This window comes from Rhinatrema bivittatum, chromosome 2, assembly GCF_901001135.1.
Source record: "Rhinatrema bivittatum chromosome 2, aRhiBiv1.1, whole genome shotgun sequence".
NCBI lineage: Eukaryota > Metazoa > Chordata > Amphibia > Gymnophiona > Rhinatrematidae > Rhinatrema > Rhinatrema bivittatum.
In genome coordinates, this window is record NC_042616.1 from 242051500 (window position 1) to 242077970 (window position 26471).

At 43.1% G+C, this 26471-nt stretch overlaps 1 protein-coding gene across 3 annotated transcripts in view; it reads left to right on the top strand.

Annotated features, from left to right (window-relative positions):
- CPNE4 (copine 4) overlaps window positions 1-26471 on the top strand; it is a 988906-nt gene that overhangs the window by 120351 nt on the left and 842084 nt on the right. For all 3 annotated transcript variants that reach the window (XM_029589334.1, XM_029589333.1, XM_029589332.1), the window contains exon 2: window positions 14267-14336. Coding sequence is in view for 1 of the 3 variants with exons in the window: in XM_029589332.1 (XP_029445192.1) it covers window positions 14267-14336 (70 nt within the window). In the remaining 2 variants the exon portion in view is untranslated. The remainder of the gene's footprint in view (window positions 1-14266; window positions 14337-26471) is intronic.

Here is a 26471-nt window from a genome sequence, read left to right on the forward strand (position 1 = left end):
CTGGCTGCCCTACCCTCCTGAATCTGAGTACACGATGTCAATCATTTACATTACGTATGTTTCCCAGTATAATTGTTATTCACAATCGGAATGATTAACACTTTTAGTTAGGGAGTACAAATTTTGTGGTTCTCTATGCACTTATTAGTTCACATTTAGGTAACTCAGAAATAAACATATTATTTTCACTGCACTATATAACCATAACGGTTTTTGAATTTAGGAGCCAGTAGAAGAATTGAATCTACATGATTAAGATTCACTTTTAAAAGAGATAAGGTCAGTCTACTCAGCAAAATAGACAGTTCCATCAATAAGATTTTCTTTTTCGAATAAATGTAAGTTCACAGCAACAACAATATATACACAATTATTCATACAATTTTACAGATTCAGTGTTATTGCGGATTATAGATGCACAGATCACACTGATGCACAAGCCTATAGCTTGCTCAGCAATCCTGAGTCCAAACATACATATCTAAGGTAAATTTATTTTCAAGGTTTTTTCAAACTATTTAAAAAAAAAAAAATCTCAAGATATTTTTTATCATTAAACATAACCTTCTTTGTTATTTATTAATTGAATTATGAACTCAGTTAATTGGAATTGATTTTTGGTATAGGCAAATTTTAATCGTAGAGGTTTTTAATATAATGTCACCATTTGTAATTGTTTAAAGAAATATATTTTTTAATGTTAAATTTTTGGAGTTTAATAATGATCTCTTATTAATGTTTGGAGTTATTAGTATTTAATTATTTATAATTATCTTATTTGAGATCGATTTTTATTTCTATTATTTATTCATATTTTTTACTAAAGATTATGTTTTTTATGATTGAATTTTAGCCCCTCAGGCAGCCGTTATGTGAATGGCGAAACTCGGCCAGAGTCGGGCTGTAATTTTTAAACACATATCCGCCTTCAATAAAGAATTGAAAAAGACCTTGGCATCTACCTCCTTTGTTATCCTAATGACTTTTCTAGATCACCTACCTTCTTGCTTTTTGGGACCTGCCCTACCCTCCTGGCCATATGTAGCACATTGAACAAATGTCTAGTGTTGGCAGTGGACACCCTGCCCTGAACAGATCCGGTTTGATTTTTATGGACCAAAATGGGAAAAACCTTAGCCATTCTCCTTTTCATTGGGTGAGAATGGATATTGTCAATCAGCAGGCCCATTAATCTCAGTGGGGTCTATTTACTAACAACCAGGATGATGCAATTTCGGCCTGCGGAAAACGGGCACTCATGATTGAGTGCCTGCTCTCCTAACACATGCCAATGATCCTCTCCGGGGCACCAATGTTATTTTTAAATGGGTTGCCATGGTAAAAAGGTTGCGCTAGGGGAAATTATGTGCTCCTAGTACCTCCTCAGCAGTGGGCACCCAGGAGATGTGGGTGTCAGCGGGTTAGGAAAACAGATGCTCAATTTTACGAGCGTCCCTTTTCCTAACCTGTGCACACTCACACTCACAGGTTAGGAAAATAGATGCTTGTTAATTGAGCATCCTTTTTCCTAACATGACTGCTGGCACACTTTTTTTTGTTGGTTTTTAGAGTTATCTTTTTTCGGTTCCTCCGACTTAATATCGCCACGATATTAAGTTGGAGGAACTACAGAAAAGCAGTATTTTCTGCTCCGGGGCAGGCGTTATTTTTTGAGGGTAAAAATGTTTGGCACACATTTTTTTTGCATCAGGAGAAATAGCTAATAGCCTCATTAACATAGACTTACGTGTGATGAGTGCTATTAGCTACATGCTTGGTTGGACTCGTAGTTTGGACACACTAACCCTCGTTTTGCATCGGGGTTTTGGACATGCATCCAAAACGCACATCCAGCCACCTGTCGAGCCATGCACTGCGGCCAGCACAGTTTGCATTGGCCTGAACATGTGGTAATGCCTGCAACATGCATTATCACATTAATGCAAGTCAACAAATAGACTCCTAAGAAAGAACAAGAACAGCTACCCTTACTATATGTTCTCTAGCATATGTGGCCCCTAGGCCACACGGTGTTTCCCAGTCAGTGTTAATCTCTGTGTTTTGACCCCTTGTGGTGGTGCTCAAGAGATGTTTTAAGCATGCTCTTCAGGGCCGGTGTTCAGAGTGTCCAGTGAGTCAGAGCTGGAATTTGATATGTGCAGAAGTTTGTGTGAGCAGTTGCAAGGAATGATGCAAAAAGTCACAAAATCCACAGGATAAAGATCTGGATGGAGAATGCCAAATCCTAGCAAAACCCTGATCTCCAGAGAAGAGTATAGAACCCCACCTTTTGACAGTTTACAATCAGAGAGGAGAATTGGCACAGTGATTAAAAAAAGATCCTCCTATTACAGTCCCAGTGTAAGGAATGTATGAAATCCTAATATATGGTACCTTTTGGAACAGAAGAATTCACTAAGTATTACCTACTAAGAAAGGGAAGCATTCAGTAAAGAATGAAGATCTTTTCCTTTGGTAAATTGAGGAGAAGCCACATGCCAAGTTTATAGTAAGTTGTCAGGGTTGTTTATTTTTATAGAAAAAAATTCCCATACCTTGTACCTGAACTCTGGCTTTTTAAAAATTTTATTATTATTTTATTATTTTATTTCCTGATTTTGTGGGTTTGCATGACTTCCCACTTACAGCTCTAACCTCTTATGACATTCAGTACAGGAAAAGGTTTCTCTTGAGCATCTTTTATCTTGTGCCAGTATTTCTTCCTCTGAATGAGGGTTTTTTTTGGACAAACTACCCCAGTATATTCTCAAACAGGGTAGGAGAACCAAGCTGAAATTGTGGAGGGGCTGTATTCCTGCTGAGTATGCCACGCTAATGTGTGCGTGCAGGGAACACAGACACAATGTTACACTAAGGGCCAGATTTTCTCATATGCGCGCGGGCATAGATTTGTGTGAGCAACCCGGCGCGCACAAATCTATGCCTGATTTTATAACATGCATGCGCAGCCGCACGCATGTTATAAAATCTGGGGTCGGCGCACGCAAGGGGGTGCACACTTGTGCAGCTTGCGTGCGCCGAGCCCTAGGGGAGCCCGATGGCTTTCCCCGTTCCCTCCGAGGCGGCCTCAGAAGGAACTTTCCTTCCACTCCCCCCCATCTTCTCCTCCCTTCCCCTAACTAACCCGCCCCCCAGCCCTACCTAAATCCCCCCCTACCTTTGTTGTCTTAGTTACACCTTTCTTAGTGCCGGAGGTCTCGGTCCCGCCCCCGCCCCTTCCCGCCCCTTTTTCAAAGCCCCGGGACATACGCGCATCCCAGGGCTTGCGCACGTCGCCGAGCCTATGCACGCAGGGGCACTTTCTCGGGGTTATGCATGTAAGTAAACCCTTACCTTTACTTACATGCATAACCCTTTCTCGGGGTTATGCATGTAAGTAAATATTGTGCTGTTCAATTTCTCCCCTTCCATCCCAAGTTTATTTTCCTTGTTTTTTGTAACTTTCCCTCTCCCTTTTTCTGATTCACTGTATTTAAAGTTCAAGGTTCTTATTGAAAATATTGTTTTTTACGTTACGTTATGCTTTACACTCCTTGTTATTTGTAAACCGGGTTGATGTGATGCCTATCATGAAACTCGGTATAACAAAAACAATAAATAAATAAATAAATAAATAAGTTACGCACGTAACCCTTTGAAAATCTGCCCCTAAGTATCACACTGTGGGGCGGATTTTCAGAGCCCTGCTCGCCTAAATCCGCCCAAAACCGGGCGGATTTAGGCGAGCAGGGCCCTGCGCGCCGGTGAGCCTATTTTACATAGGCCTACCGGCGCGCGCAGAGCCCCGGGACTCGCGTAAGTCCCGGGGTTCTCTGAGGGGGCGTGTCGGGGGCGGGCCCGGTCGTCGCAGCGTTTCGGGGGCGTGTCAGCAGCGTTTTGGGGGCGGGTACAGGGGCATGGCTACGGCCCGGGGCAGTCCGGGGGCGTGGCCGCGCCCTCCGTACCCACCCCTAGGTCGCGGCCCGGCGCGCAGGAGGCCCGCTGGCGCGCGGGGGATTTACTTCTCCCTCCGGGAGGCGTAAATCCCCGGAGAAAGATAAGGGGGGGGTGTAGACAGGGCCGGGCGGGTGGGTTAGATAGAGGAAGGGAGGGGAAGATGAGGGGAGGGCGTTAGAGGATTCCCTCCAAGGCTGCTCCGATTTTGGAGCGGCCTTGGAGGGAACGGGGGTAGGCAGCACGGCTCGGCGCACGCCGGCTATACAGAATTCATAGCCTTGCGCGCGCCGATCCAGGATTTTAGTGGATACGCGCGGCTCCGCGCGTATCTACTAAAATACAGCATACTTTTGCTGGCGCCTGATGCGCCAGCAAAAGTACGCCTATTCGCGTTTTTTGAAAATCTACCCCTAAGGGGTAGAGACTGTGCACTAGTACTTACAATACTGAGCTAAGTTTAGTGACAGGCTTCACGAGACAGCTTGGTATGCTTCAGTCGTTGCCCTGCCCTCAATGCTCAGTTGTGCCCACTGCCTAGGCACAAACAAAATCAATAGCAGCTCTGCAAGCAACTCTGTAGTCTGCCTCCAGTTTCCACAAAGAAAAAAAACGAACACCAAGTTTGTTCTGACACAGACATAGCTTCTCTGACACAGTGCTGCTACTTTGGCTGTGCTTTCCTCTATTGTGTGACTGCCACAGTGACAATTACAAAAACGGGGAAGCACTGAAAAAGTTGTTTGGAAAAAGTTAACTTAGATCTCAGAGCTCAACTAGCATATTCCTTCATAGATAATGCCTTTAGAAGGAATGCACAGCAAATCTCTGACGTGCTCAGTCTTCAAGATCAGCATCACTGTACCTGGTGCACAGCGATAGGTTGGATTGGAAAAATGCTTTGCTGAAATATGTCATCCCTGTTGTCTCCTTAACAACATGTCCATCCTACCCATGTCTACTAGCTAGCTGCTCTAAACTTTGTATGAATTCCTAACTGTACACCTGTTGTTTTCCTATTGATTTCTATGAGTCCATTGACTGTAATGGCTTATAGAAATCATTCTATTCAAAATGAATGAAAATAATATGATTCATTTAATTCAGGGGTCCCTCACAATTCGTTTTGAGGTCCCTAGCAAGAAATAAATTGGACCCTATTTGTTTCTTTTTCTCCATTTGTTTGAAACTAATCCTGTTTTACTAGGAGATCTGACAGAGGATTGAAGAGATGGGAGAAAGTCTCCTGGAAGATCTGGGTTATGCTGCCTGGGTTTTAAATCAGGAAAATGGGCATTTGAGAAAAATATGCATCATATGTATAAACAATAAAGTACAAATTGGTGAAGTTGGTCAATGTCTTTCGAAATAATCTAATGATTTTACTAATTCATCTACCTGCCTATTTATAAGGTATTCACGAAGTAGCAAGGTCAACAGGAGCTTGTAATGAGTTAACATTAATTCCATGTGTTTTTGTTTCAAACTCTTTCAAATACTGAATTCACAGACATTTTGAACAAGGTAATTGTTTAAATCAGCTGTACCCTGATTATTCTTTTGTGACCTTTTGGAGTATAATTTTGTTTAGCCTTAAAGACTGAGCAAAATACTTAAAGAAGTTACAGAAAGGGTCAGGTGTACAAAGCATGTTTTTCCATAGACATAAAATGAGAAAACTCCTTTCCAATGTTGTCTGAAAGACTGAAGGGTGAGGGCTTCAATTGTTCATGCATTTCCTCTTCGGCTACAGGATGTCAAACGGAACCATATTGCATTCCAGGTCAATATCACAGTTTATCATTGCTTCTTCAATTTTGGGAGACCTTTTTATTGGTCAATAATTTGTGGTGCGAGTTGTCAGCAGCCCAGTGGCTTTTCAATAACTTGCTGCTCAGTGTATTGGATTTTATTTTGTGTTACAAAGTAGTATTTGAAAGACAGGCATGGAATTATCTCATCCTTTCCATTGCCGGTTCACATTAGGAATGATTGATTATGACAGATTACTCTGGAAGAATAAGAGTAATAAATACCAATTTTAAAAAATCAAAGCGAGAAGTTCTGCTAGGTTGCAACAAGGGATTAAGCAGTTCCTTGTACTGGGATGGTAACATATTAGAAGGCTTCATCTGTATAAGTAACTACAGTTGCATCAGTTCAGTTTGACTTACAAGAAGTAACTAGGCCTCTTATGATTCAGATCCAGATTTCATCCATCCGCCTATCTCGACAATTTTGTGCTTATGCAGAATATTTAGTGAGATTTTGCAAACTTCAATGATATTTTCTTGGGGATAGAAAATCCAACTTTAAACTTTTTATCTTGAGAATTAATCACAACCAGTAAATAAATGTGAGCAATGGCAGTCTTGTGTGAAATTCTGATAATGTTTACTGGGCTTGGTAGAATGTTTGATGTGATTATCTCAAGTAACTATTAACCACTGGGCATCATTTTAGAATCCACATATCCATGGCTTACCAGTTTAACCCTGACCCAGTAAAGATTTTTTATACTGGGTCAGACCCAAGGTCCATCAAGCCCAGTTTCCTGTTTCCAACAGTGGCCAATCTAGGTCATAAGTTCCTGGCAGGGATCATATCCCTCTACTACTGTGTGGGGGAGTTCCACACAGTGGGCCAGATTTTAATAGCTACGCACGGGCGTAGATTTATGCACGCAACTCGGTGCTCACAAATCTACGCCCGATTTTATAACATGTGCGTGCAGCCGCGTGCATGTTATAAAATTCGGGGTCGATGCTCACAAGAGGGTGCACACTTGTGCACCTTGCATGTGCCAAGCCCTAGGGGAGCCCCGTTGGGTTTCCCTGTTCCTTCTGAGGCCGCTCCAAAATCGGAGTGGCCTCAGGGGGAACTTTCCTTCCGCTCCCCCTACCTTCCCCTCCCTTCCTCTATCTAACCCATCCCCCAGCCCTACCTAAATCCCTCCTACCTTTATTTTGCTGTTTATGCCCTGCCCCGCCCCCTTCCTGCCCCTTTTCAAAGCCCCGGGACATACACGAGTCCTGGGACTTTGCTAGCGTCGCCGGGCCTATGCAAAATAGGCCCGGCGACGCGCGTAACCCCCCTGCGTGCGTAAATCCAGTGGGAGAGTTCCACACAGTGTGGATGCTTGTTAGAGCACTTCCTGTACTTCTATGCACATTGTGGAAGTATCTTGAAAATGATTAAAAGCTGTAGTTATGCCAAAATTAATTTTCTTAGGAGGAAAGTGACACATGGTCTAGAAATGAATACAGTTTTGGTTTTTTTTGGCAGATGTTATGGTGACCATTGTAGAAATGACTGTCATGCAGATGCTCTCATGCTCCCCTGTCATGTGGTCTGCACTAGTCCAGGAATCCCCTCCTTGGGTTTCAGGAGAAGAAAAACAGTGAGCGCTAACCCAGGATTGTGTTTCCTGGGCTACAGAAGGAAAGGCGGGGTGGGGCTGGGGGATACTCTCCATGGTCCCAAAAATAGAAAGTGAGGGCAGAGTGCAGGCAACAGAAGATACATCATTATTTTCAGGATATGATTTTCGAAGAATTATTTTTTTAAATTCTTTATGATTTCAAAATAATACTAAAACAAGCAAAGCTTGAAACAGAAAAGAAGGGTTGTGCTTTTATATTAACATCCACAAGAAAAAGCAAAAAGAAAAGATTATATTTAACCCAAGTTCACCAAAGAGAGTTGTATGAAGGACTAAACAGGGACAATAAAAAGGCATTATCTAGAACAAAACAAGCTAATTACTAGGGAAAAATAAAGCCAAATAAGCTGTTGCATTAAGGTATTGGAGTAGATGTAGCATGGAAGTGATCTTACCATCCAAAAATGTTTTCAGCTGAGGAAGATCAAAAAAGCTATTATCTGTTATTTTCCAATTTAGCAATACACTTTGAAAGATAATGTAAGGTGAATTCTCCCCCTAAATTAACCACAATTTCATGAAAAGATAAAAAATTCTTTCCTTCTAGCTTGAGTCTGTTCACATATATCAGGAAAAATCCTAATCTCCTGTCCTAGAAAAACAGTATCTTTATTACACAATATAAATGCATTATAACATATTTTTTTAATTCAGAAAGCAGGAAATTAACAAAATTGCAAGTTCAGGGACCACTTCATTAGATTGTTCTAGGAAATTAGTCATATTAAAACTGGTAGAAGAAGTTGGTATGGGATCCAGCAATATGATTATCTTTCTTAACATTAGGAATATAGTATATCTTAGAAAACAAAGGGAGAGTCCTCAGCTATACCTAATATTTCGTACATATATTTTTTAACAAGCTCATAGGACCTATTAAAGAAGTCTGTGGAAAATTTAACAGATGAAGATTAAAGAACCACTTGTTCTCAAAATTTCTAACTTTCTATTAATGACAGTGCTATCTATAACAACAGCAGCTCGAAACCTTTGAGACATTAAATCATGTGATGCCAAAATGTTAATTCTCACTTTTTGACTTACCAGAGTTGTTTGATTAGTAGATATTTGATCTCTCATGATCTCAATATTAGAAGACGAAGTTCCAAATTTAGAATATATAGGGCTGTCCAAATTCACAATAGCTTTCCATACATTCTCCAGACTGAAATTGACAGATTTCAGTATCACAGAAGATGCTGGTATTTCCTGAGGAAAACCCTGAAACCGAGGCTGTAACAGTACTAACCTCATAACCAGAAGAGGACAAGAACCAGTACCAAAGGTGGGGAACAGCAATCAGGGCTGAGAGATGTTTCATCCTCCGGCTGGCACATAGCTGTTCCTCTAGATGCGCCAGCAACGATGGTTATCCCCCTAAAATAGAAGATTCCAAAGCCTCAGCAAGCATCTGTGGAATAGTTCTCTGAGGAGATGTAAGAGAAGCCGACAACAAATAACGGACCTAGCCCATACAAGAAAAAGGATAAAAAGAAGGAGCAGTGTCAGTGAGGCAAGGAGAGCTACAGCAAAAGCCAAAACGAAGAGAAGGCTTCTCGGAAAAAGAGCCCAAAGCACCGTTGCGTAATCAGGGGGCAAGTAGGGTGTCATCAGCCCTAGAGTCTAGGGTCCCACACAGCTGCAGATGTTTCAAGAGAGCTGGGAAAAGGGAGGCAGGTGTAAGTCCTTCGGCGACTCCAGCACACTTTTCAAAGCGCCACGCTTTATTAGGGGCCAAGGCATTGAAAGGTGATGTTAACCTCAGCGTCTAGTGTCCCACATAGCTGCAGACGGTCCAAGAAAGCTGGAAACTGGGAGGCAGGCGTAAGTCTTTCAGCAATTCCTGTTCACAGAATTGTGCAAAGCCTCATGTCTTTCAAATTCATCAACAGCTTTCACAAGAAGGAACTGAACACATTTTTTACTTCACAATTAACTTAAACTGAATAACAACATTAAAAATGTTTGTGTGATTGCAGCCCCAACTCACATCAAGATCCAGATATGGAGTACCACCGTCCACGCTGTTTTCAATTAACCTCCTGACCAATCTTGAACCTCATGGCTTGCCAGGTTATCACCATTTACTGCTGCCGATTCTCCATGGAGAACCAATCGAGGAGGTTGGGGGCCCCTTCCTATGCTCCTTCCTTTCTCAGAAACACCACCAGCAAATTCCCAACAAAAAAAAGCCCTTTGATTTGCAGCCAATCTCTGCTGTGCAGGAAACACAGTCCAGGGGAATATAGGCAGCACAAGCCAGGAACACTTCTTCTCCCCCACTTTAGAGACAAGCAAGGAAGACCCAAAAGCAAAAGTTCCTTAACTGGCAACCATTCTCAGCTGCAGGAAGGCATAGTCCAAGGAATGCAAGTAACCTGATGAGCAAACTCTCCTCCTTCCCTGCAATGGGGCAAACCACTGAAGGGATCCTCTGGTTTCCCTTACTAAAAGGAATGTACTAACTATCTGGGAAGGTTCACAAATGAATTATGCAGAGAGGGTTAGATTTTTGCTCCCCAATGTGGGAGCTGAGGATAACGTGTTCTAACTGTTTATTATCCTCAAGCACCATCAATCTTCGTGGATTTTGAGTTGGACCTTTATGCAGACGGGAGCTCTTTGTCTCCTGTGTATAGTTTTTCTTCATTTGATGGAAAGGAGTTGGGATTTTCCCTGTGGGGGTCAGCCTTCCGCATGACCTGTTTCTGTTTGTTTTCAATCATTAAAATCAATTTTTGAAGAGTTTTCCTTGTGAGATCCTTGGAGCATCCCTGTTTAAGGCTATATCAAGGGGTAGGGAAGACCTACAATGTTCTACTCCTCCTCCAGGTTGTGGATCTGACAGTGACCCGATGCAGAGGAGTTTCAACTTTCATTTAGCTGTCTTTTTGCACTGTCTCCTCAGTTTGGGAGACAAGGACGTTTTTCCACCCTTCCTGCATCTGTTTTCTTTTCCCCTTTTTGGAGATAAAGACTATTTTTGTTTTGGAGCTGTGTGCCCTCAGAACCAGGGGCTCAGTTACCAGTCCATTGGGTGAGAGGTGTCTTTCAGTCTGAAAGAACCAGAAGATTTAAAGAATCATTGTAAGAGAGAGCTCTGCCCATTGCAGAAAACAACAGGAACTGAAGGTGTTTCTAAGGATGTATATGCTACTGACTCAAGTGAGAGGTTCTTGACAAGGGAATACCCACTTAGTAGTTTCAGAAGGCATTATGAAGACTCAGGAAAGGTATGAGATCTGGGACTATATTCTGATAAGGTATTGGGACTGCACTTCTAGCCACCCTACTGTGGGAGAAGCGGGGATAACATTGGGAAGTGAAAAGATGATTGAATTATCTTCAAATCTGGATAAACTGGAGTAACTGGGATGTTAAAGAAATCAAGTGTTAAGAAGTGTACTTCCAAAGAAGTCAAGAGACTTTGCTAAAAGAGTGAGGTCACAAGTTTATCAAATCTTTCTGCTCTCCTATAATTATTGACTTCATTTGAACACTGAATTGAAAGCTGTAAATATTTTTCAGTCATCAAATCAACTATCAGTAAAAAAAAAAAAAAAGTTGGTAACCACATTGCTTCTCAGTGTGCTTTTTGTATATCAAAAACTGTGTTCATTGTTAGTCCTGGTTACAAGGACAGACGGGCTTATACAGGGATTACTTGTTTATTTAGGTTTTTTATCTCACTTTTCGGCACTTCAAAGTGTACATCAAAGTGGATTATATTCAGCTACTATAAGGTATTTCCCTATCCCTGCAGGGCTTACAATTTAATTTTGTACCTGAGGCAATAGAGGGTAAAGTAACTTGCGCAAAGTCACAAGGAGTGACAGTAGGATTTGAACCCTGGTTTCCCGGGGGTCGTAGCTTGCTGCTCTAACTACTTGGTCCTTTCACTGACATGTGACAGTAAAGGGACCAATCTGTAATAAGTGAAGGAGTGAATAAATTAATATTAAGGGCCCGATACTTTAATATTGATTTTATACACTCCTTCTGGTGCCGTAGTCAGGTTCGGAGAATGGACGCTGAATCAGCATCATGTGTATACATACAAATATTTAATTTTCTTTGGAGGATTTTTGGATAAATTAATTTTTTATTACTGGATTTTGACAGAACTACAAAGCTAACCAAATCAGATCTTTGGCTGAACAACATGTAACTATTATACCTATTCTGAGGAAATGCATTTCACCCTAGTGGGTGAATATGTGGTAATAAGTCAAAAAACAAATTCAAACGTAGGAAGTACTATGCATTATAAATATACATTTTAAATTTGATTAATTAACACTACAATCCTTTATACAAAAAAAAAGGGATATTCACAGGGAAGTCTTACAGAGTGTCTAGACCAGTTCTTAAATAACTTGATATCACAAAAGTTGTGGAGGATGGGGGAGGGTAAGGACTCTCTGCTTTTGCACAGTGGCGATTTCTAAGGGCCTATCCACCAGAGTGTAGCATGCATGCGAAGGCTGTTTATCATATAAAGAAAATAATATGCTATGCATTAATGGATGATGAACATGCATGCTAATCCAGACTCCTCACATGTTAGTAGGTGCATGATAAAATTAATGAGCTGTGATATTGAGGTCACTGAGGCCCATTGTCACAAGTATGTTGTGCATGTGTTTGTGTGTGCATAGATGTTGTGATGCTAGGGATGCTGAACCCCTGTAATTGCAAGTGATATGTGGGGTTATGAGATTGAGATTGTAGCTGATAAGCTTTTATATCTTTTGTATGGAGGGATTGGGAGAAGTCAAGGTCACCCAGGGCTTCAGCTTTCAATCTGGGTACAGCTCAGGCTGCTAACCAGCCTAAAGTTAGTGCTCTGGATTTTGTGATCAATCACATACACGCTAAACTTCTAGGGGTTAATTTTCTAGCAGCCACCCTAAAAAAGATGGCAAATACCTGCATAAGTTAAACCAATTTTAAAAACTAACTTATTCATGTATGTTTGTTCCGTACATTATGCCACCAAAATTACCCGTACACAATTACACTTCTTAATTGGTGCATGGGAAATGTTTGTGAAAATTTAGGAAAATACTTTTGAAAATCTTCAAGTTATGCGTGTAAGTCCAAACCCCTCCCAAAATCTACTCCCCTGGGAATGTTTCCACTCAGTCTGGTTAAACTTACGCACATACAGGACATACGCATGTAAGTTTACCTACATATTGGGAAGTTAATTTTATAACAGGCCATTTCTGTGAGTAAAGCACCATTTTATCTGCGAAAATGCCTTTGAAAATTACTGTCTTTTAAGAGTAACACGGACACAAACAGTAAGGTGAATAATAAAAGCCCTGCGCGCTCCAGAACCAGGAAACATGTGCACAAGTCGGGCCGGCATGAGCTGAGCAGATTTTCAAAGGGGTCTGCGTCTGCTCGTACTTGCCGCTATGTCCACAAATACATTTTCCTGAAAAAGGGGCAGGGCGTTATCTGGGCAAGGCATGGCCATTTCTGGATTTCAGAATGAAACGAGTGCGTACATACTTGAGTGCTCAAGCGTGCACCAGAATTCCCCGCTGTATAACTTTACTTCCGCTATGGGTGGCGTATAAGTCAGAAAAGAAAAAAAGTAAAGAGGTGAGTTTTAAAGGGTTTTAGATAACAGGCCTTTAAACTAAGGGTGCTTGGAAGTCCTATCCCTTGCCTGGATGAACTGGGAACAAACTGGGAAAACTGGTAATTGTGTTGGCTCGCATGTTTTCTAAAATCTCCCCACTTATGTGGTAGAAGCAGCATTTGGATGAACAGGCATGTGCCTACTTAAAATTGCATGCACATTTCCGCACATTCAGCCTATTTTATATCATGCACGCATATATACGCGCTTATGCTATAAAATGGCTGTGGCCTTGGGCGCAAGCCAGAAAATGTACGCACATGTGTGCCTGCACGGCTGTTTAAAAGTTACCATCCTGGTGTGCGCATTATGGGGATATTTTTATGCAGGCACAATCTAAAGCTTAATGCATCTCTTAAGTGGCATTTTTTTTTAATGCATGTTAAATTTTTGGCTCATGCATGAAAATACAATTTTTTGCTCATTTTTCCATGCATAGTCTCCCTAGGAGCTAGACTGAAGATGCATGTCTTCTAGAATCTGGAGGGATCTGAGAACTACTGCTGCAATAGCTGGCTTTAACATGCGTGGGGAAATGATTACAAAGTAGGGGAAATCCCCCGATAGCTGAGAATTAAAGGCTTATGGCTTGTGATTGATCTGTAAGCCGAAAGAAACTGACAGATGAAATAAAGAAAGTGGAAGTAGATTTTCAAAAGGGTTTATGCAGGTAAATATGTGTTCACCTACATACAATGGGATTTTGAAAATTGCCTAGCCTTAGCACGAGTAAAATCATAAATGCTGTTAAAGCGTGTGTACTTTTATCCACACAGAAGAGTGCATTCCCTTGTGCAGGGGGAGGTTGTGGGATTTTATTTCAAACCTGTGAGTAGTTTTTCCTGAGAACCCAACCCGCAGAAATAGCAGGTGCAAAATCTGCAGATATTTTTCTACCTGTGGATTTTGCAGGTCTGATTTTCAAAGGGAAACTCCCTGGAGAGTTTCCCTTTGAAAATGTGTTTGCATTTTCTATGGTGATTTTGAATAATGCCCCTTGATAAGCATTTAGGACAGATCAGAGCTGAATAAAATATATGGAAACACTCAGATCAATTCAACTTGGGTTTTCTATGTCTTTCAGCTCTAGGCATTCCTGGTAAGAGATAATGGCAGAGATTGACAGGAAAGACAGTATCTGAGATTCAATGACATTCTATCAGTCCTGAGTGGGACTGGCCCATGTCAAACTCATTACATTTATTTTTTCTTTGCAGGTCAAGTTCATTGAAGGTGATTACATATCCACAAAGACTGGCCACCAGATATCCATTCACTGGGGGAGAGGTGAGTTAGTCTTAAATTTTTGTTTCCAGGTTTGACATTATTTCAGCTATGTTTTGCTTTTCCTGTTGAGAAAAACTGTTTAACACACGTGCAAGTATGCAATAGCCTGTAAGAACATAAGAACTTAAGAAAATGCCATACTGGGTCAGACCAAGGGTCCATCAAGCCCAGCATCCTGCTTCCAACAGTGGCCAATCCAGGCCATAGGAACTTGGCAAGTACCCAAAAACTGAATTGAGTGGACATAGTTTGGTCACATAAGTTGACCATAGTTTCAAGTGACAGAGTATTAATATATGAGCTCAGCATTTACAGTTTTATATATACAGTATTTCTACCTAGGCACAAAACATATTGAATTAGCATAAGCTTACTACTTAGAAATGTTAGCACCATCATCAAAGGCTTCAGTTCAAACTTGTGCTGATTCATCCTCTCTTATGCTTGTGCTACTGTGAGGTCAATATTCAAAACTGAGGGAGGGGTAGATATTCAGAGGCCAGATATAGCTTATCCAGCTAAGTTCAGCGGCATGGCTATGCTGCTGAATAACTGCATAGAAAACGCTACTTAGCTGGATAAGTGTTGTCCGGCTAAGTCTAGATGTGCTCAATAGCAGGTCTAGACTTAGCTAATTAACTTATCCTGCTAAGTCTCAATATTGCTACTTATCCGGCTACCCGGCGTCTCAGGCCCAGGATGTTTATGTAAGACCTATCCAGCTAACTTACATGGAATATTCAGCAGCACAGCTATACTGCTGAATATTTCCATATTCAGTGCTATTTAGCCAGATAAGTTATATCCAGCTATGTTAGACCTGCTCTATGGTAGGTCTAATGTCTCTGGGTAACTTAACTAGATAAGCATTTATCCAGCTAAGTGCAACCCTGTTATACGCATTGTCTGTCCCTGACTTATCTAAGCTATTTTGTGTGGGGATGGGGGTTGTTTCTGTGCATTAACCTGCCGATGCTTTTGTGGCATGTTAACTGCACTTCTTGAAGTGTTGATAAGTACTGCAGTTAAAATGGATCACAATTGTTTATCATGATCCACTTTAATCTACTTTCCTATTAATGAGCTGCTTTTCCAAATAATATAGCTCATTTGTTTTTGCTAAGAGATTGGTGACAAGAAAATATGCATTACTGATTTCTTGCAATAGTGCATTTTTAATGCATATTGAGCGACACATTCTGCATGCCTAATGCATTATCACAGCTTAGTAAATAGGCCTATAATTATGCAATGTCCCTTTAATTGCACAGAAAAGCCTAATAAGCTCCAATTTTCACATGCATATTGGATCCCATGCTGTATATTTAATCGGAATGGTTTTTGTTTAAAAGCGATTGTGCATTTTACAAAATCTTGAACAACCGGCTGAACAGAGTGCACGGAGTGGTCAGCTACATGAGGAATAGTTTTAAGAGCTGTTCTGCTCTCTTAGGTCCATAGTGGCTGAATGTTTCCTACCTCTCAAAAAATGACCACCACAACAAGGCATCATCACTGAGTGTCTTACCAAGGTTTAAACTGCTAGCTTTTGATTGATACTTTCTTGTAAGTCTGTTAGGGGAGAAGTTTTGGTCTCCATTATCAAGGCTTGCATTTTATGGTATAAACATACAGTATTTGTTTAACGCTAGAGATTTATGTTTTTAGCTGTGCGTACATTATTTATGTGGGTCCTATAATTTTGCAATAGTAAGGTTTTATTTCTGCAGTTAAAGTATGTTCTTATTCCTCATTCTGTCATATGTCAAACTTGTAATTTCCTCCCAGTGATGCTCGCTTATGCCCTTGTAATTGAACCAGTTGCTTATATGGTAATGAGGCCTTTTGGATTGTCAGCATCTGTACATTTCCAATTACACATTTGGCACTTTACTCTGAGACCTTCTACCCTTCTGTCTCAGTAAATTCCTTGCACTGTGAGATCTCACTGATGTTCGGCACAATACAATCAGGGATCCTCTGGCCCTTCTCCTTCTATATTGTGTTAATGCCCAGTTTTTGAAGAGTTCCATCAGGTTTCATTTCTGTGGCTGTCGCTTTAATCTCCTCCAATAGCTGTTCCAGTCACAAAGAATCAAAATACAGCAGAAGTGTTATTTTTTTTCCAACATTAGCCCTTCTGGTCAAGGATATGGTTAAAATGATTGATTGCTGTTCAGCGGCAATACCAGTTTTTGCTCATATCAACTCAGATTATTCACTGATTTAATATTTTGTAATAACTTTTATAACCACAAATGCCACTAGAGATTAAGGATAATGGCTGTTAATAACTGAAATCCCCTTTATATCACCCTCCCCTCACCCCCCAATTCATTATGAAATTTCCTCCAAAGGGTAAATGAAGTACCTATTATACTGAACCATTTCTCAAGTGCCTCCAGTTCCTTAGCACCAGCATCTACACTGAATAGCTCCACTGATCTGTGACCTACTACAACCAGAACTGCAAGTCCTCATCAGAAGTGAAATAACCTTAAGGGGTCCAGTTCTGTGGTTGTGACTGAAAGTGAATGGAATATTGTGAAACAAAGTTCTCACCCAGCTCAATCACTTTCTCTCGGAAGGCACTTTAGTATACTGGCTGTGAGAATGAAGTACACAGTTTGGCATTTATGTTTTCTGAAGTGATTACCGAAGCTACTTAGCTGTGAGTACAGCATATGAACTTGCCTTGTGTCTGTGACATTGTAGGTAACTAGAGTGATTTGAACTGGGCCCTGAATTTTTAGGGGGAAGATCGGAAGCCCAGTCTTGTTTTCGTTAAGGCATATCCCAACCAGGGCCAGCACGTCCATTAGGCGAACGTCGGCGGTCGCCTAGAGCACCAAGCCGTAGCGGCCGCCGAAGAGCAGCCACATGGTGCCGCAAACTGGGCCTATCCCACTCATGGCAAAGAGAAATAGAGACTGTGGGCTTCTCAGTGCTGCTCGCGGCCCTCAGCAGCACATAGTCGCCGCCGAAACAGGTTGTGTAGGGCATGCATAGGAGTAGCATCAGGAAAGTGAATGCACAAGAACAAGACTGAAAGCCTCATTTCTGAGAGACTGAAAGGGTTCCTGAGAGGCAAAATTCTGGGAAGATGGGTGCATCTAGAACTCCAAACTACTTTCTCAGCAAGGGAGGAAAAAGACTGAGGGGTTTTGGGAACTAGGCTGCAGGGAGGAAGAAAGAGGAAGATGGACCAGCAGCTGGAATCAGGTAGAACCGTGAGAGCAGGAGAGATGACTACTGTTTGCTGATTAGTGCTGATTAGGGTTGTGCATTTCTTTGATATAAATGGGTAATCCAAAATAAAACAAGGAATTTTCATTTTGTTTTGTAGAAAATGAAATAAATGGACAGTACCTCTGAAAACAAAACATTTGCGTGTTTTCAAATCCCAATCAAGTCTTTTGGGCAAGCAAAACTATGGGCTTTTTTCTACTCAAAGCAAGCCAGTATGGCCATTGAAGCTAGGCTGCTTGGAGCAAGAGTGGGAAGGGCAAGGGAAGAAACAGGACCAATCAAGATCAAGCATTTTTTAACTAGCCTATCACATCTGGTACCCTCATGAATTGAAAATGAGTTCGTTCTTTTTTTTTTTTTTTTTTACTTGAAATTGAAAGCAATATGCCCCTTTGAGCAGTCATCATTTTCTTTCCTCGTGTCTCTGCTGGATTTCCGAGAGGTTGTATTTCTGAAGCTTTATCAGAGCCAAAGAAAAAGTAGAAAAACAGATTAGGAAAGGAAGAAGAAGCTTAAAGTAAGGTGGTGTATTATGTTTTCTTTTGTTACACAGTGTCAAAAATGCAATTTTATGTTTGTTCAGTGTGAGTTACTAGTGTATTATTGAACAGTCAGAAGAGACAATGGGGTCCATGTTGAAAGACATTTAGCTGGATAATTTGTGAATTATCTGGCTAAATTCCTACTTTTGAATATCTAGGTTACTTATCCAGCTAAATTTTAGCCAGATAAGTTATTGTCTGACTAAAATTTAACCAGATAATGTAGAGGTATTCTGGAGCAAAGCTAATTTATTTGGCTAACTTAGCTGGTTTACAGCTATATCTGGCAAAGTTAGCTGGATAACTAACTTTAGGCATGCACCAGATCAATCCTAAAATTATTCGGCTATGTGTGGTCAGGTGACTTAAGCCTTAATTGGTTAGCTGGTAAAGAAATAATAGTATTTTAAAAAAATGAGGTACCTGGACATATTGGCCCAGTTTCCAGCCAGCCCAGTTTCCAGCCAGCCCTGTTCAATGTTTAAACAATGTGCCCTGCTGGGCTGAGCCTCCTCACACCCTGAAACTCTTCCAAGTCTTGTTTAAAAAGAAAGTTACAATGGGCCACCTCCAGCCTCGCCCTCTCCCTTCTCCCCTACCCCAGTTAGGCACCAGCTTATATCAATGCACTCCCTCTCTCCCCCTAACCCTCCTACCCCAATCCTAACCTTCCCACTCACCTCTTACCTTCACTAAGTCCTTTCTGATCTATGATCGCAGTATTCTGTGATCTCAACAGCTTCCAATGCTTATTTATTTATTTAGAAGGATTTATAACCTGCATGCTCCATGGTGTTTACAGCACAGAATAGAATAAAGCATTCATAAAATCAAGACATACAGCATTTAAAACAAAACAACCAAGGAATCATTTGGTCAAAGGAAAACCAAACAACTGCTGGCATGATTTAATAGTAAAGTGAAAGAGGCAATTAAGACAAAAGGGCAACATTCAAAAAATGGAACACAGACCCAAATAAGGAAAATAGGAAAAGTATAAGCACTGGCAAGTTAAAATGAAAAACATAATTAAACAGGCTAAGAGAGAATTTGAAAATAAGTTTGCCATAGACGTAAAAACAAGTAATAAAGACATTTTCAAATGCATTCAAAACAAAAAGTCTGTGATGGAGTCGGTTGGGTTGCTAGATGACCAAGGGGTAAAAGGAGTAATCAGGGAAGACAAGGAACTAGCAGAAAAACTAAATGAACTCTTTGCCTCTGTCCTTACCGAAGAGAATGACAGAGTCTTATCCACAGCAGAAACATTTTTTGATGGTGATTACTCTGAGTGACTAGATGGAATCAATGAGAAACTGGAGGACATAAAAAAAAGAATAACAAATCACTAGGACTGGATGGCATTCACACCAGAGTTCTGAAAGAAATAAAAAATGAAATTGCATGTTGCGAGTGCTGGCTGCAGCAGGCCCGCGGCCAGGCCCTCATACCCCCATTTGCCTGCTCCAGCGCCTGGTTCTGCTGCTCTTGCGGCCGGTGGCTGCTGCCTCCGACCCCGGGCTGTTCCTCGTGCTCCCAACTCTGCAGCGGACATCCCTGCTCCATGGGGAGATGCCTCCGTCTCACGCCACGCCCCTACCTAGGCCTGCGCGCATCAGCTGTTCTTTTAAAGGGTCCATGGCGGGAACCTTACCCGCAGCCCTGGATGATGACATCACTGGGTCCCAGTATATAAGACCGGGCCCAGTCAACGCTTCTTTGCCTTGGCAACAGGTCTCCATGCTGGTCGTGTCCTGAGTTGCTTGTTTCTGTGTGTCCTCCGTGTTCCTGGTTCCTGCTTCGTATGTGTTCCTGTTCCTGATCCTGGTGCCCGTTCCTGTTCCTGTGTTCATGTCTACCTTGCTTGTTCCATTGACTGACCTCCTGGCTTTGACCTCTGCTTCGTCTGACCACGCAACTGCTTGTCTTCTGGTATTGACCTCTGCTTTGTCTGACTATGCTACCGCCCGTCTCCTGGTTTGACCTTTGCCTTGCCTGACCATTCTTCTACTGACTTCTGGTTTTGACCCACGCTTGCCTTGCCACTCTCCTTGCTTGCCGCCTGCCCTGACTTCAGCTTGCTCTACAATGCTCCTCTTGTCTTCATTCTGGACTTGGATTTTCAAGCTTTGGCCTGCTCTTACTCGGGCGCCCTCTGCCTTCCTCCTATACTCCTTGGCACCCGGGTCTCCGGGACTCCGCCTCGTCCAGATCGGACTACCTATTCCTACTACCACTGCTGGCCCCTGGCTGACCTCCTCGTCATCCCAGAGAAGACCTCGGACAGAGGCCCACCTAAGTCCAGCCGGCCCCGGTACCCAAGGGCTCAACCTGTGGGGAATGAGGGCTGGTATTGGTGAAGCTCCAGCCGGCCTCCGTCAGTCAGCCAGCTCTGCCTGCTGATGATGAGGATTCATAGGGCTTGCCCTGCGGGTAGCATCAACCCTACCTCGGCCCAAAGGTCCACCTCCTGTGCAACATTGCAGACCTGTTTCTGGTGATTTGCAACTTATCATTTAAAACAGTTACTGTACCAGAAGACTGGAGGGTGGGCAATTTGACTCCAGTTATTAGAAAGAGTACCAGGAGTGACATTGGTGCCAGACAAAATGGTCAAAGTTATTCTTAAAAACAAAATTACTGACCACATAAATAGACATGGTTAATGGGGAAAAGTCAACATGGGTTTTGCAAAGGCAAGACTTGCCTTACGAAATTACTAGATTTTTTTGAAGGTATAAATAAACATGCATACCAAGGTGTGTTACGATCCCCCCTGCTGCTGCGCTACAGGAGGTATCTCACCTTCCCTCCGGAGGCCGCTCCGAAGCCAGGGCCTCGCCTGTGCACCATCCAGGACTTGCTCCAGGGCCTGGGAGGCCTAGCTGTTCCTGAGGCCTGCCTGAGGCTTGCTTGGCTGCGTTTGGACTTCTTGGTTTGGCCACGCCCTTCTCCCTAAGGGCCGGCCCGCAGCTCTCCGCCTCAGTTATAGGGCCAGCGAGGGGCGGTCCAGGTAAACTCCTCCCAGGGAGTTGCCTACATCCTGCAGTTAAAAGGACTCTCATTTCACTTCCTACTTGCCTTCAGATTGGCTTTGCACATTGCTGTGTCCTGTCTGCTGATCCAGGTCCTCCATGGTCGTCCGTGCTTTGATGGCTCCCTGTCCTGACCTGTCTTTGAAGTTGCCTTGATGTCTATTCCTGATGTCTCTACCTGTTCCAGTTCCTGATCCAGTTCCGGATGTTCTGCCCTATGTCTTCGTCTGGCTCCTGAGCCTTCCGTCCTGTTGGGCCCTGGAGTGGCCAACAGGAGTGATTCGTCCCTGTGCTCTGGAGCTTCCCTTCCTGCCAGCCGATGGGGCTTCGGATGTCATTGGTCCTGGCATCTGAGTTCCTTCTCGCCCGGATCTTCCCTGCGCTCTCCTGTTCTCAGCATGGTTCGCGACCAGCCTTCCTGGGCTGTGTAGGGCGCGTATGGGACGGGGTGGTCTGTGACTCAGTCCCATGGGTGGGCTGAGTAGGGCGCTCTGAGGGACAGTGCCCATGTCTCCCTTTCCAGCCTTTGCCTCTGATGTCTCTGCACCAGCCCTTGCCTCGGATGTCTCTGCACCAGCCCTTGTCTACGATGTCTGCACCAGGCCTCATCTAAGATGTCTTCCGTGTACTAAGGACTCTGTCTGCCCTCGTCCTCTGTCCGGCCTGCCGCCCTTTTCCGTTACCCAGCGGCAGGTCCGAAAGGGCTTGGAACAGTCGGAGGACCGTTCATCAACCAACATTGCGTTGCTGGTTGCCATGGGCGTGCAGGTCCGGCTGAGGGTCAGACTCCGCTCCTTAACTCCTGCTTCAGTACCCGCCTGGCTTACCATGCCTGCACCGGCTCACCTCCCACGGTGTGGCTGGGGCTCCTCCCTAGCTCTCGCCGTGGCTCAAGGGCTCACACCACCTGCTCTAGAGACGGCCGTGCTCCTCGCGCCTACGATAGTACCCGAGGGCCTCCAAACCCTCTGCCCGTCAGCGGCGTGGTGGACGTGCCCGTAACAAGGTGAGCCAGTTGATACAGTGTATTTGGATTTTCAAAAGACATTTGACAAAGTCCCTCAAAAGAGAGTCCACAGGAAATTGGGAGGTCAAGGGATTATAGGCAGTGATCTATTGTGGATTCTTTAACTGGATAAAAGACAGAAAACAGAGTGTCCCAGGGGTCTGTATTGGGGCCTGTGCTATTTAGCATATTCAGAAAGGAACGATGAGAAAGGTAACCAAATTTGCAGATGACACAATTATTTTGAGTTGTTAAAACAGCAGATTGTGAAGAACTGCAAAAGTCTTCTATGTGGGACCATAGCAAAAGCTTTAATAAAATCCAAGTAAATCACATTGAGCACTCTTCCCTGATCCAATTCTCTAGTCACCCAATCAAAGAAATCAGATTCATCTGACAGGACCTTCCCCTAGTCAATCCATGCTGTCTTTGATCAAGCAACCCATCGGATGGTAGATAGTTCACTATCCTTTCCTTCAGCAGAGTCTCCATTAATTTTCCCTCCACCGAGGTGATGCAACCGGCCTGTAGTTTCCAGCCTCCTCTCGGCTCCCACTCTTATGAATCAGAACCACCGCCGCTCTTCTCCAGTCACTTGGCACCACTCCCATTTCCAGAGATGTATTGAACAGATCATGCAGCGGACCCACCAGCACATCTTTGAGCTCTCTTAGTATCCTGGGATGATCCTCATCAGGCCCCATGGCTTTGTCAACGTTTAGTTTTCCAAGCTCTTCCTATACCTTCTCTTCTATAATTGGATTTACATCTACTCCACCCCCTTCCACAGTTTTGTTAACTAGCGATGGTCCTTCTACACGGTCTTCCTTAGTGAACACCGAACTGAAGTATTTGTTTAATATTTCTGCCATATCTTCATCTCTCTCCACACATTGATCCTTTTCACCTTTCAATTTCACTATACCACTTCGGACTTTTCTCCTTTCTCTGATGTATCTGAAAAATGTTTTGTCACCTCGCTTTACCTCCTTGGCAATTCTTTCCTCCACCTGACCTTTTGCTTTCTTGATTACTTTTTTTGTCTCCCTCAGTTTTGCCAGATATTCTTCCCTGTGTTCCACTTTTTGGGATCCTTTATATTTCTTGAACGCTGCTTCTTTGCTTTTATTATGTCAGCGACCTCCTTTGTGAACCAGATCAGTTTCTTATTTCTCTTACTTTTGTTTACTTTTCTAACATAAAGATTTGTTGCTTTTGTAATTGCTCCTTTTAGTTTGGCCCACTGTTGTTCCTCCTCTCCCATTTTCTCCCAGTCTTTAAGTTCTACCTCCAGGTACATCCCCATTTCAGCAAAGTCTGTATTTTTGAACTACAAAACTTGGGTCTTCGTGTGATGTCTCCATATCCTTTTCAAAGCACCCTAACATTATGGTACGAGGACCTCAAAACATTAGTTGGTCCAGACAAATGGAGGATAGATATAATACATAGGGATGGAGCTTTATTCAGCAGTTTGTGGATAAGCATGACAAATTTAAATTTAACCCTCCATTATACAGGAAGCCAATGGAAGGCATACAAAACAGGAGTAACGTGATCATTTACATGTGTAGCCCGACTTTCAAGATACATAAAATAATGAGAAGTACCTTTCCTGAATGAGGAGGACAGACTCACAAATTTATTTAGTGGGTTCTCAATTATGGGTCATGCAGCTGGTGATGTGCACCCGGATAAAAACAATGGGGGCATCATACTTTCCCTTGACTGGTCAGGGAGAATACCAGTCCTTTCTCCTCTCCATGAACCCAGTCCCTATAGCTATCAATCAATGCTGGCACAAATAAAACCTTATAATATAGAAACATAGATACATAGAAACAACAGCAGAAAAGAACCAAATGGTCCATCCAAACTGCCCAGCAAGCTTATGGTAGTATCTGCTGTGCTGTGCAGGCTATCCCCATACTTATTTTCCCAGACCGTAAAATTCAGGGTCCTTGTTGGTTGCTGTCTGAATCCAATTCCACATCACCTCTTGCCATTGAACCAGGAAGCAATGTTGGAATTGCATCAAAAGTATCAGGCTTATTGGTTAAGGGGAGTAATAGCAGCATCAGCAAGTTATCCCCATGCTTATTTGTTTCTCCAGACCGTAAAGGTTAGAGTCTTTGTTGGTTGCTCTCTGAATCCAATTCCCCTTTTCCTCTTTTCTCCCTACTGTTGAAGCTAAGAGCAATGAAGGAGTTGAAACAACAGTATGAAGGTTTATTGGTTAAGGGTAATACTAATAAGCACTGCACCAGCAAAATACCCCCATGTACTCTTTTCTTCATTTCTATGCTCTAGCTTTTAGGGATCCGCAGTGTTTATCCCATGCCTCTTTGAATTCTTTCCAGAAGGGCATTCCAGGCCTCCATTACCCTCTCCATGAAGAAATAGTTTGCGACATTAGTTCTAAGTCTTCCTCCCTCAAACAGTCACACCACTCTCAGATAAACCAAAATTCTCAACTTTATTTCTGGTTCTACTGCTAGTCACTAGGTACAATTCCGTACAGGGTGGGATTTCAGTACTGAGTACTCAGAATTCATGGTATAAACAGCCAGAGTAAACCTCCATGATAATATACTATCTGGTACCTAAAAGTTTAAAGTACCAATCTCTCAGTTCTTCACTTGAACAGCAATTAAATCTTATATTCCTCCTATACCACATTTCCTCACATTTTCCAAACACCATTAAATGGAATGTAATGTTAGGATCCCTGGCCGCGGCTGCCCATGGCCGGGTTCCCTTATTTCCACCAGGAGGCTTCCAGGCCCGGCTCTCCTCTGGCGCCGCTTTCCACAGCCAATGCTGACTGCTGCTGTTGCAGCCTGCCCTCGCGGGTCAGCAAACCGCTGTCCCAGCCTCTGCGTCCGCCTCCCTAGGTGCGCGCACAATTTAAAGGGCCTGCGGCAGGAAAGTTCCCCGCGGCCCGTGAAGATGACATCATGCAGGGCGAGTATATATACCTGGCCCCTACTCCTGCACTTCGTCTCAGCAACGGGTCCTACTCTGCTTCAGAATGCGAGTTCTGCGTTGACTCCTGATCCTGCGTTCCAGCCTTGATTCCTGATCCTGCATTCCAGCCCTGCTCCTTGTCTCCTGTTCTGTGCCCTCCAGACTGACCTCCTGGTTTTGAACCCGCCTGGTAACCCGACTCTGCCTGATCTCCACCTGGTAATCTGACTCTGCTTGACCTCCGCCTGCCCTGACCTCCAGCCTGTTCCTCCGTCTTCGCCTGTTCACTGCCTGTCCTGACCTCTGGCTTGTTCCTGGATCCATCTGTCTGCCTCCTGCCTCGACTTCTGCCTGCCCAACGCCTCTTCAGCCTCCTCTTCTGGTTCCATGCCTAGAGAGACCCCGCCTAAGTCCTGCCGGCCCTGGCACCCAAGGGCTCATCCTGCGGAGAATGAGGGAGGGCTGGTATAGGTGAAGCTCCAGTTGGGTCTTCTCTGCCTGCACTGCCTCCCATCAATGAGGACCAACAGGGGTCTCCTCCTGGTGGTAGTGCTAACCTCGTCTCGGCTCAAGGGTCCATATCCTTAACATGTAGAGTGTACATTCCTGAATACTGAAGTATCAGGGAGTTTTCCCAAAATATCAACTCCTCTCCTCACTCAAGGACATGTGAATCACATTCTTCCAGATTCTTCTTACTTTTAAACACCAAATTCCAAATTGTGGGATGTGGGCTCACTTCATACTTTTCTTGGACATAGGTAGATATTCAAAGCTAAATGGCTATGTAAGTTAGCTGGATAAGACTTATCCAGCTAACTTACAAGGGAGCTGTGCTGCTGAATATTCAAAAAAAAAAAAAATGCTTATAAGCCGGATAAGTCTTATCTGCCTAACTTTAGACGTGCTATTGAATAGGTCTAACTTATCTGGTTAACTTAACTGGATAACTCTGAATATTGGCACTTGTCCTGCTAAGTTAACTGGATAAGTAACTCCTCCATGAAACATCCATTTCCCACTTAGCCTACCACTTAGCCCATCCATTTCCTGCCCATTACTACTTGACCCCAAGGGTTACTTACACTACCATGACCTCAGGAATCTTTTTTCCTTCATCCTGAGCTTCTCACTCAGAGGGACGGTATCTTTAAAATGTGCCTGTGTGTGCTCATATAAACTTGTATATGGGTGTGTGGCCATATACACTGGAATTTTATATCCTGCATGCAGGTACATGCAGATGTTATAAAATAGGACTGGGGATGCAAAAATGAAATTCGTTAGTCCAACAAATCTTAAACTTCGAAATAGGACTGCTTTTTATTTTTCAGCG